The 12,992-nt window shown below is 37.2% G+C and overlaps 1 protein-coding gene across 2 annotated transcripts in view; it reads right to left on the bottom strand.

The window, feature by feature from the left end:
- Positions 1 to 12,992, bottom strand: part of RYR2 (ryanodine receptor 2) — a 729,440-nt gene that overhangs the window by 113,411 nt on the left and 603,037 nt on the right. For both annotated transcript variants that reach the window (XM_082634943.1, XM_082634944.1), the window contains exons 68-72: positions 10,137 to 10,457; positions 8,319 to 8,559; positions 7,831 to 7,918; positions 6,590 to 6,682; positions 265 to 435 (exon numbers count right to left, since the gene is read on the bottom strand). In XM_082634943.1, the coding sequence (XP_082491069.1) occupies positions 265 to 435; positions 6,590 to 6,682; positions 7,831 to 7,918; positions 8,319 to 8,559; positions 10,137 to 10,457 (914 nt within the window). The remainder of the gene's footprint in view (positions 1 to 264; positions 436 to 6,589; positions 6,683 to 7,830; positions 7,919 to 8,318; positions 8,560 to 10,136; positions 10,458 to 12,992) is intronic.

Genomic DNA, 12,992 nt, shown 5'->3' on the forward strand with positions numbered 1-12,992 from the left:
ACCGGTGACTTGTTGCCATCTTTTCTATTTGGTTTCTGAATATGCCCTGGGGGTGATTAACGTAATTGAGAAATAAAAACAGCCTCCAAAAAAAATATTAGGCAGTCTTTGTGTCTGAGTCCTAGGGCCTGTGCAGAAAAATTGTTTAACAAAGCATTCAATGCAAATGAAATATTGACATAGAGCAGTGAGACAAAGGAATCCAAACACATGAGCATCTGGAGGTTGAATGATCATTCCCACTGGTAGGAACAGGAGCCTTACCAGACTAAATCGATTTTTGGCCAGAGCAATGAGCTCCTGGTCCCCAGGGGCACAGATGTTCAAGCCAATGGGCAGTAATCGCTTCAGAGCTGCCACGATAAGAGAGGTCTGCATGGAATACCGGTCTCCTTTGCGCTTCATTTTCTTCCTTTCCTGATCAGAAACAGCTGCCTACAGAACAAAGGTAAGTGTTGGAATCTGCAATGACTTCTTGTCTCATAGGACTATGAGCCTTTTCTAACTTGCCTGTAGTTTCATCTTCCTCGTTTTCTGCTGGCCCCTATTGTTTAGGAATCCTATTGAGGATACCCTTTCTCTTTCCTTCTCAGCATCTCTTGCTGATTTTAAGTCCTACTCTCAGATTCCCCAATCACTAGAATTTACTGGTAGGCATTTCCAGATAATCTTTTTTTTTTTTTTTAAAGAAAAAAGGTTTATTTTTTTGTTTCTTTTTTGTTGTTGTTGTTTATCTGGCCACATCATGTTTCCTGACCATGGATTGAACCCAGCAGTGGAAGCGCCGAGTCCTAACCACTGGACTCCCAGGGAATTCCCTCTATATAATTTTAGAAGGAAAATGCACATTGTAATTTTAGAGAGTCATATGGATGCATGAAAAATCCATGGTAATTTCAGATACTGCATGTTTTATGATTTTTGGTGGTTAACAGGAAAAAAAAGATTAAGAATAAATGGTTTTTGCTTTGACAAATGCTTGCTTTGCAACACACACACACACACACACACACACACAGCATATATAAAACTCTCATATATTTGCCTTTTATACAGGCTGAACACTTGTCTCCCCAGGGCCTTAATCTAGATGTAATATACTAATCAGTGTTACATAAATATTCAGGATTATCTCTGGATAACCTGTTTACAACTGAGAACAGCCATGATACTTCAGGGTTCTCTAGTGATTTTGTTGAAAACTGTGCTTGTGCCAGGGTCACCTCCAATGACAGAGTCTAATTTTCACTGGGTAGTGAGTATTCTTCTTTCTATTAAGAGGATATGTTCTAATGTTAAAATGAGAATAGCTGTCCCATATCCACTTCTTTGTGCATGTTAAATTTCTTTGTAATAATAAATCAAACATTGAAGATAGTTTTATGATATATTGTAATAGTTTGGGGATGAGAAATTCAGATCATTTAATATACAAATGAGTTGCTTTCCCCAAAAGAAGGCAAAATATATCACAACATGATAATGAAAGAAGTTTTTTTGCAAAGTGAAAGTACTGAAACATCTGAAATCATATGGTAATGGTAGCTGATATGTTAATAATATAATATATATTATATAATGTATTATATTTTTACATATATAGTATATATTGATATATTATATCAAACCTACAATATCTGAACCACAGTAATAAGAATCATATTCACTTTCCAAAGAGATGTACTTATTGTGTGGATCCCGCTTTTATCTGTACCAGTTTGTAAGAGAGTACTCTCAGTAAGTTTAGTAGAAAAAGACCAGTGAATAATTATTTGTACTATTAAATTGATTAACCCATAAAAATAATGAATCAGTGGTTTCACATGAGCTCTTTGCTAAAAGGAAACCTAACCACACTGATAAAAATAATTACCCAAATGAGGAACCACCATCCTAAAAATTAAGGAAATTGATATAAATTATGCAAACATATTTCTACCCAATACTGGTAATTTAGTTTTTGCAAAACAATATTACTCAATACATTAAAGTCTAAATTTTACTGGTGCTGAAGTTTTCTTTGATTTTAACTTGTAAAGGTCTTTTGTTTTTACTGTTGTAAAAGTAGAAGGAGCTTATACCTGGCTTGATATTTATAAATATTTAAGCAACCTTATAATAAAAATAATTTAAATCAACACTAAAGGCAACTCTACACTGCTCAGTTTTGAGAAGTACTAGATAAATTAATTCCTACTTATGCTCAAAATATCATCTTTGCTTTCTATACCATAGGAAATCTGTAAACTGAAAAGAACAGTCAATAAATCTTTGAACTTTTATGGGTGATACAGTCCACTGTTGGTATGAAGAAATTAAATATACAAGCAAGCAAATATCCTCATGTACATCTATAAGGGCTGGTTTTTCCTTGTTCAGTGCCAATTTCCTCCCCAGACTATGGACCTTCATTGGGGAAGTGGCCAAACCTATTTTGTTCCTTTTTGTATATGCAGAATCAAGCACTGTGCCTTACACATAGGAGCTGTTCAATAATTTGAACAGAACTGCTAAAACTATTGAATTTGCATAGTTCATTTTCAATCCTAACATTTGAATCAGATATGAAAACACAATAACATGGTCAATATGTAGGCACTGATGGAAGAAATTTTCACATATTGAGATCTGGGAAAGTCATTCTGGCTTCCACATGATTTAACTTAAATTTTACGCTAATTAGAACAGACTGTTTTGTGACCCATCAAACACGCATTGTGCATCTGCTTTAACCACTGAAGAAACAAATGCATTTAAAAAATTAAAATAGAGTAACTGTGGCTCAGACATCCAACATGGAGCTCAGTGGCCACTGTGAATGTAGTCTGAGACAGGATCCTGAATCACAGAGAACTTGAATTTTCTGAACTGTACCAGTCTCAAGGACACCACCAGCCATTCTCAAAACATCTGCTAGCCCCTGCCAGCTGCAGCGTTGTAGTATCAAGATCTCCTTGGTAACTATGCAACTATTTCGGACCCAGACCAATCCTTACTTAACAAGCACACTTACTTCTTGCCAGGTCCAGTCATAATTTTTGACAAATAACTTATGTAATTTTGCAGTGTTTGCCTTTGTAAGTCTCCCCCATTTTGTAGTACGGCGGAACATAATTCAACTGCTTCTTGAATCTGTGTCTACCGGGTTATAGTCCTCAGTTTGGCTCAAATAAAACTCTTTTCTATTCCTATTACAGATTGTTTATCATTTCTGTCAACAGCATATTTAAGGAGTTGAATAAATGACCTCTCTCTTAAATCAATCTGTATGTGTGTGTGTGTGTGTCTGTCTGTCTCTCTCTCTCTCACCCACACACAGACACATGCACGCACCACAAATACAGCTCCAACAATTTCACCTAAAATAACCTAAAATTTAATAGAGGACCAAGAAAAAGGGAAGAATTTTCTAATATTCCTACAAGAAAATGGCCTACAAATCCCCCCCAAAATAGACATAAAATCATAAATGATTTATGAAAATTTAGATATATGAAGGATAAAAGTGAGCCTATTCATCAAAAAGACAAGAGATTACAAGTTCTGGTGAGAATGTGGAGGAAAGGGAACCCTTGTGCACTGCTGGTAGGAATGCAAACTGGTTCAGCCACTGTGGAACTGCATGGAGGTTCCTCAAAAAATAAGAAAAATAGAACTCCCAGAGTATTATGGCCAATTATACATGCACTGGCCTCTCTCTGGGCTACATATATTTTGCTTTAAGCCAAAATGAGCTTCCCTATCCCAGATTTCCTATTCCAAATTGGTCTGCTGGCCAACTTATATACTCTTCTAATTTGGGAAATGGCACTCCATACATATAGTGATTATCCCTGCTCGAGCGACTGGCTGAAGACTGACGTGTGACAATGTGTCCTTTGGTTGGTGTTTGCATTTGGTCTCAATCTCTGGCCAAAAGGAGTTCGTTTTTCCTGCAGGACTCTGGGAGGGTGGCTCTATCGACTGCTGTGACGCCTTAGACAGATGGTTTAAGGTCTTGTCACAGAAATCCCTGAAGCTTTCTGCATCTCTCTGCTCTCAGCATTTCAGGAGGGAACACCTCTCTGTTCATTTCAGTTTCAGATGTAAGACCTCTCGCCACCCTACTGGTATCCATTCTTGACACCAGACCCAAATGATACAGCTTTTGGGGAAAGAACTTACTCATCCCCTGACTACCTTCCACTTCTGAATCCCTCTTGCCATCCGTGGTCAGCTGAGAACCTCAATGATACTGATAAAAACTGCAGTTATGACACGCTATGACCAACCAGTGACTCTCAAATCTGTCCAAATGTTGACACATGCACATCATGATTACTTTAGTAAAACAATATAGGTAACATGTTAGTATGTTTGACTCCATTGTTTGAAATGGAAACATTTTTTCTAGGAAAAAAGTTTATTGTATTTCCACAATATAAAATGTCAAGCACATATGCAGGCAAAAAAAATTTTTAAAGCAAAGAAGCAAGGCATAGTCGCTGATTTCTAAATTTTTCATCAATATTACTGTTATTTGCGATCTATCTCGTCTCAGAGTGTTAGTAGCCATAGGTAAAAAGATTAAAAGGGTTAACAAAATTTGGGGGGGGACATTAAACTTGAGATGCTCCTATCCATTACTTTTGATTTTTTCCTGAAAATAGGAGTAAATGTCAATGGTTGTAGATGCCTCAGTTTAGGTTACAGGACGTACAATGCTTTGACTGTATGCTTGGAGAATCCTTGGACTAGAATGATGGAAAAGAGGGAAGAGGATGTCTGTATAGAGGTATGCAGACCTCTGCTCTGAAGACCTTTAATTTATCTTGAGTTTGATAATACACTGGAGTCACTGTCATCCTCCAAAAGAAAACACTGACCTCTTATGTCCTCTCTATGCCTTTGTTAACACCGGCCTACACTGACAACATACTGACAAAGCAGGGTAATTCACTAACAGTTTTCAGTTCAGAACATCCCTGTGAAATATATACTCTTAGTATAGCATCTTCTGAAGGAGCAGTTCCTCACTCTTTAGGTTTACTGTCTGCCCAGAGGAAAGAAAATTTATCATCTTTTATGAGTGTTTCAAGAGCACAGGTGCCCAGAGTAACAGCCTGTAGTAGTCGGACAATTGTTCTAGTCATGCAAAGCTTCAGCCAGCATTAGCTTTGAGTTCATGTGTAATAGAATCAAATACATGGCATTTACAACTCTGAATAAGACTAGAGTACTGAGTGATGCTATTTTATTGTCCTGGTGGTCGACAATGAAACAAGTCAGATGGACGCTTGGGGTTCATCTCTCTTCCCATAATTTATTGAGTTGGTCGAGACTGATTTCCGTAGCCACAGTGCCACACTATTTTGCATCTTTGGCCATTTGGTAGCAGATTTTGTGTGTTACGCCATCTAATATATTCATTTTCTTATTTAGTGGTAATTCACAAGATAAAGGCACATATCTTACAGTGTTTTGAAAGGTCCTCCAGTCCGCAACATGAGTGATGGAGAAAACAAAAATTTCCATTTCATATGTGAGAACTTAGAATTCATCCATGTGGTTCTTAAACAATGCAGTTAATTATTTGGCGGTGTATTTATTTGACACACATAAATGTACATACACTTCCTCTGATGAATACATATTATTGACTAATTATATCTATATTATACTGATTGGCAATTTTGTGAGTGTGTGTGTATATTAAGCATGTCTTTTTTTTTTTTTTTTTGCGGTATGCAGGCCTCTCACTGTTGTGGCCTCTCCCATTGCAGAGCACAGGCTCCGGATGTGCAGGCTCAGCAGCCATGGCTCACAGGCCTAGCCGCTCCGCGGCATGTGGGATCTTCCCAGACCGGGGCACAAACCCACCTCCCCTGCATCGGCAGGCGGACTCTCAACCACTGCACCACCAGGGAAGCCCTAAGCATGTCTTTGTATTGTGATGCCTTGACATCGTGGTCCCTGCTGATCTTTGAGTGCCCCTCCCAGGGTTAGTCAATTCCTAGAGATAGAAAATTACTTGCCTGCAAGCACGCCTTTCATATACAAACCAATCAATTCAGAGTCCTTGTCCTCCAATCACCTCCTTTACCTGAATCTCAATCCGCCTGCCCTCATCACCCAGGGCCAGGTACCAGACAACTAGGGACAGTCCCTACACCCCAGAGCCCGCTGAAATGATTCAAGCTAGCTAGTGCTAAGCCTGCTTACCCTACCTCGTCTGCTCCTTTCCACAGAAACCATAATAAAGGCTCTTGTGCACATCTTCCCCTTGCTCCCTCCGCCTCATGGCTGACCCTGGTGCTTCCCCATGTGTCCTCACTCTACGCTGTGCCTTCTGTTTCCAGGGAACTGTGAGTAAAATCTTCTTCCTCCATGACAGTCATTTCCATGTCTACATGTCTTGCCACACCTGATTACAGTAAGTCCCAGGTACCCTTAAAACTGTGTGTGTGTATGTGTGTTTAATCAGTAAACATATCATCAAATCCATCAAATTCCAGTTACAAACCTTTAAAAGGTCTAAAAAATAACCAATTCAACTAATGAATGTTATATTCACACATTTTCTAGAGAGTTAAACAGATTATAATAATACCTTGGACATCTTTGACTTGGTGTCCGTAATAAGGAAAGACATATTGTTGATTTCATTCTGTACCACGAAGTTCTGCTCTTCTCTTTTGAAATTCTGAGAAGTCCCAAAGGAAGTTTTAATTAAAACCACAGATAAGTAGTTCATGTAATAGAGGTTACAAAGGAACCTAAACTTTCTACAAAGATAAGTAGTAATTTGATATATAAGACTTATAAAGAAAGGACAAATAGCTGTTGAATATCAAATGAGGGTGCTTGGCTGGGGGCAACAATTCTGGGAACTAGATAGAAATATGTATGTTTCAAAGATGGGAACACTAAGGTTCAGAAAATTTAAGTAACCAAGTCACACACCTACCAAGGGGCAGAATGAATACTCAAACACCAACTAACTGGTGGTAAGCATATACTGCCTTTTGGGATAAACACAGATTTCCTAAGGGCATGCACAACTATAACGCAACTTTCCATTCTGTCAGATATTTTATCTACTTTTTCATATACCCTAAAATTATTTTATTCATTTTTAATTTAGGAACATAAAAACACTGGCAAAGTCAAGTGTTTAAGCAGTGGTAGTAGTGAAAGCAAATACAGAATAAAAGCAGAAATAATCACAGAGCTTTAAAAGAGAGGTTAACAATCTAATTATACGTGTTTCTTTTTTAAAGGAGCATAACCCAAGCAAAATAATTTCATAGTAACCAACTAAATATGTTAATAATTGATGAGTAATAAAAGATTTTGTATGAAGGACAGTGAAAAGACTAAGCCTCAACTTTCATTCAGCTCATATTAACATTCTAATTTTAATATTATAACTGCTCACATAGTTCCACCTTTAAAAATTTGGGTTAGAACGTATATAACATATATTAACAGATTTGTGTTTAAAATATATCCATGAGATTCAAAAGCACATATTCAGATTCTTTTTCTTATTCTTGAAACTAACACTAGGCATTCATCTAAAAACCTACTGATTATGATAAATACTCAGCACAATTAAAAATCTCTGTGATTGTTTGAGGATAAATTACAAAACTCAAAAGAAGGCTTATATTGCATCAAACTCCCCAGGGAAACCTAGTCTCTCTCTCCTGACCAGTTAAGTGATACTAAGGAGATGACCTTGAGAAACACTCTGATAGGTATTTACTAAGGGGATAGGAAAATTCATTAAATTTTGCAAGTCCTTAACATATTCCAGAGAGTAAGCACTGTCAGTATTTTCCTACTTACGTGGGATTTTGACCAGTAGATAAACACCTCTGCAACCATGCGGAAAAGATCTTCTGCTTCTGGGTTAGGCTCTTTTAGCCACTTTGCCCTAGATCACATAATAAATAAAGAAAGTGGTGTCTCAGTTACTCCCTAAAGTTAATTAAAAAAAAATCGCACTCCTAAAGTTAAACGTGAAACCAAGTAAACTGAGGGTGAGCATGCTTGTCCACAGAGCTCATAAATGGCTTCAGTGTACAGCTGTAACATTTTATAAAATTTAAACACTAACTGTCAAAGTGCTAGCTTTTACACCCACAAGGCAGACTGCTCCACAATGGGATTTCCAATTGTAATTTTAAGATGTTTGGTGAAATTCGCATCTGATAATGTCATCACTGTGAAAAAGCTCATTGCTAAGTAATGAATGAAGCAATTCCACTGGGACATATGAACACAGTAAGGTTATGACTTAGTTTGAGAAATTAGATCACTTTTGAACATTCTACCTGTTATAGTCCACAAATCTAATCAAGAGCGGGTAGAAGGCATAGAGATCTCTGGCCAGCGTGGTGAACTCGTCTAGAATGAGAAGTTCAGCCTCGGACATATCCCCCCTGACCTCGGATTTCAGATGGTCTTCCTCTGATACCACCATTGCTGCCTTTTTCTTGAGTTTCTCCATTAATGGCAAGAAATGAGTTTTCAAGAGCTGAGGTTTCACTTTATTTATAATAGGCTGGGAAAATACTGTTTGAAGACAGACATTAATATTCCACTCTGCATAAACATTCATTAAAATGAGGATTAGATGGTCATCACAATTGTACAGCATGATTAAGCCTCCCTCTCCTCCAGCACATGACTTCCTTTAGAATTCAGCCCATGCCACAGTCCTTTTTCTAGTCCCAAACCTAATTACATAGCTGCTGTTCAAAAATGATTACTGAATTGAAACTGATGTGCTTCCTTGTTTTCAAAAAAGAAAGAAAGAAAAAAATTGGCAGCTAATTTAGAATTTTTAAAAAGGCATTCATTCACTTTGGAAATCAATTATTTTCACACAAAGAAGAAAAGTCCCCAAATGGAAAAGTTCCCCCGGGCCTTTTTTTTAGAAGAGATACACACCACTGAATACTTACATGAGACCACTACCTATTTAACTACTACGCCATCTCATTATAACTGTCCCCATCCTTGTCCCAGTGGAAGAGTTAGATTACATACAATACTGCTCTTTTATTTAATAATAGTTGTAGTTGTTAGCAACAGTTCTAAACTTGATTAGGCCATTTTTTTAATTTAATTTTTACTTTATATCGGATTTACAATGCTGTGTTAGTTTCAGGTAGACGGCAAAGTGATTCAGTTATACATAAACACATATCCGTTCTTTCTCAGGTTCTTTTCCCATATAGGTTATTACAAAATATTGAGCAGAGTTCCCTGTGCTATAGAGTACGTCCTTGTTGATTACCTATTTTATATATAGTAGTGTGTATATATTAATCCCTCCCCCTCACCTTTCCCCTTTGGTAACCATAAGTTTGTTTTTTAGGCCATTTTAAAAGGAATATTTTTCTCCCTAAGAGTAACATACATACACTGGGGAAGTGTATAAAAGAGAAATGTTAAAAATCAACCATAATTACCCTACCGAAATTAGTAAGACTTTGGTGTATTTTTTTTGGAAATTTTCCCAATAAGTAATATCATATGTAAACTTCTGAATTCAAATTTTTAAAGTTCTTCTTTTAATCCTCCATGATATACTGAATATTTTCCACATCATAAAATATTGTTGAAATCTTAATGTTTGAAAAAAAGCATAATATTCTGGTATATGGATGTGCCAACCTATTTAGCCATATGCTAGTGGCTGGGCATTCAAATTGCTTCCAATTACTCAATATAAATAGTGCAATGATAGAGAAGCTTAAATGTAAATATTTGTATCTTTTGATTATCCTCCCCCATTCCTGCTAAGAGAGATGACTAAACCTGGGTGGCTTCAAAATCCAGTTTTATTTTTGTCTCTGTCTGCAGAATCATTAATTTTTACTGCTGTGTTCACTGATTAACCTTAGCGAGATTAGTCAAATCTAGAAAATGTTTACTCACTTAAAAGTAGTAACTATATGGAAAGTTACCCAATGTCTGATTAAATCTATTATTTTTTTAGAACAGCATGACAGAAGTAATCCAGAATATTTTTTGAGCACAGAGCAAATATTCGCAAAGATTAAGATAGAAAATTTTAGTCTTCTGTATTTCAAATCTTTTTGGAAATAAACAAATGGAAGTGGCACATTCCTTTCCAGTCTTACCTGCTAACCTTTTCATCCAGGCTCCCTCATCAATTCCCAAGTTATTATATATGATTTTCAGGATATTTCCCAGCAGCGTGTTCATGTGCTCTGAGTTCAGAGCTGTGCAGCACATCTCAGCCCTTCCTGGATTATTCTCGGGTCCGTGCTCCCACCAATGAGACATGTAGCTACACAGCATGGGCAGGATAACTTCCATCACATGTGGCATTTGTGTATAGCGAATACCGGACTCAGCTAAGTCCACAATTTCTTCCATGAGTTTCTCCAAAGATGGTATATTTGGACAAACATCTTCGACATTAGCTGGCAAATTAAGAGCTAGAGAAGCACACGTACAAATGACATGTATTCAGTGAAAGAAGTGACCCGAAACACACACAAGCAATCATTTCACACTGGGCTTCAAAACTCAGCCAGACCTGCCATGCCTTCAGCTGGATTCCTTTTTTTTTTTTTAACTGAAATGTAGTTGATTTACAATGTTGTGCCACTCTCTGCTGTACAGCAAAGTGACTCAGTTATACACACACAGACATTCATTTTTTATATTCTTTTCCATTATGGTTTATCACAGGATATTGAATAAAGCTCCCTGTGCCTCTCCCTTTTCCCATGGCAGCTATTTCAAACTTTCTTTTCCCCCGAGTCCCTACCCAACCACCTGAAGATCAGCAAATGACCGATCCTTCTAGGAATATCAGATGTTTCTTCTTCGAACTGCCTGCTCTCATCTGGACAGGATTTGTGTGTCTGGTCTCACATTCACGTCTGTTCCCCTTTTCAGCAGGAGTTCTGAGGTCCCTATGCATGGTTCACCTGTGTTCTGATGCTGTCTACCCTCCAGCAGCTGCCTTGCTCAGGAATGTATTTTCAACTCCTTCTTCTCTACTGCCTCTTCCGCAGCAAACCTATACACATGCTCAGCTCTCTCTTAGACTGTTTACCTTTCCAGGTACTCTCCTAGCCACAGAATTGAAGGCTTCTGCTTTTCACCACTGAACAAATTTATTCTTTTACAATCCTTATCTTACTAAGTGTTTCAAGGGCGTCTCACATCACTGACCAAAGTTCCTTTTCCTAAGATCCCCCTTTTCCTTAACTTCAATGCATTCAGTGTTTCTTGACTCTCTTCTGAATTTTGTCAGTCTCCTTTTGCTAACTCTTTTCTCCTTGCTGAACTTTTAAATATGGGTTTTCTTTAGGGATTTATCTTGAACTCACTTCTCTTTTTCAGCTTATATGTTTGCCTAGGCAATTCTGGCCATTCCTATGGGCTTCTGCTGTAAGAGAATAACTCTCAAAGCCATATTTCCTAAAGTTTTTTTGTGTGTCTCATAAGGAATGTGTCAAAAGCAACTAAAATATAACGGGTCTAAATTTAAACTTGACCTTTCCTCTCCAATCTACCACTTGAGCCTGCACTACTATCTCGTGAGGACAACATTATCCAATGAGTCACCCAGGCTAGAAACCTGGGAGAAATTCTAGGCTGTGATGCTCCTTCATCTCCTACAGGAGATGATTCTACCTCTAGGATTTCTCATAACCTCTTCACTATAGACTACATCCAAGGGGTTTTGCCCAATTAGATTTCTTCTGCGTTACCACAATCATTTTCTAACTGGTGATGCACACTCATTCGTCTTCCTTATTTCTGCCATGATGGAGTTCTAAAATGCAAAGCTACTCATGTTACTCCCCTTTTTAAAGTCAATAAAAGGATCCTTTTTGCCCTGGTACAGTCCCCACTCCTTACCTGACACAGGAAGCCTACCTCGCCTCTTCTTGGCTTTCCATTCTTGCCTCATCTTTTCTCTTTCTTCCCTGAAAGCTACTGCCACCTCAAAGTACTTGAAGTTTCCCCTAACGTACCAGACTTTCAGTGTTCCTAATTTCAAGGCTCATCTGTACAAACTCTGCTAAGTCTTCCCAGGTGCTCTCAGCTCAAACTGCTTTTTTTGTGTCCCCAGTGCTCTTTATTCTGAATTCTATCACATATATTCACCAGTCTCTCTCCCTCTACTGCAACTAAAAACTCCCTGAAGAAAAAAATCAAATCTTATCTTTGTATATACCATCTTCTCCATCTACCAATGATCATTTGTTGAATAACTTGACTAAAAAAATGAATGAAGGAGAATCATTAAATGCAATTCCTTTCCTTTGTTATGCAAACGGTGTATTACAGAAAATAAGCGGGGAAATTATCTGCTCTGTGTATTTCCTTACCTGTAACAAAGTAACAATCTGCTTCATTCTTGATTCATTAAAAAATATTAATGAATCAAAAATCCTTAATAAGACAACTTAATTAGACATGCTTATACAGATAATTAACAATCCAAACTCAACTGTGTTTTACTGTTTACAAATATATTGTGCAACTTATGTAGAAAAATATTGCTAAGTTATATTCAACATATTTTTCTTTAACTTCCTCTGTGATGTGAAATTCGAATCATAAATTAGGCAAATTAAATAACGATTATTCAAGTTTTTAAGAGGTTCTTTACTTGAAAAATTCACTATAAAATCAGTGTAACCAGTAGCTCCCATTTAGACATGAATTACAGAGAAATGATCTCATCAACAGAGAGGTATGCATTTGTGAACAGCTAATAATTCTTGTTCAAGTTGGGGAAACTCTTGAGGGCTTTTGGAAAATGATTAAAATAAAATATACTTTATCAGACTTAGAGGACCAAACTATCAGAAAAACATCACATGGAATAAAACTGTTCCAATAAGATAGACATACCCGGTGAACCAAGAGAAATGAAAGGTACAAATCTATAACTGTAACAAATAAGAATACCATATACTTACTGACTACCTATAAGAGATAACTGAATC

This window comes from Mesoplodon mirus (assembly GCF_964341445.2).
Source record: "Mesoplodon mirus genome assembly, chromosome: 2".
Lineage (NCBI taxonomy): Eukaryota > Metazoa > Chordata > Mammalia > Artiodactyla > Ziphiidae > Mesoplodon > Mesoplodon mirus.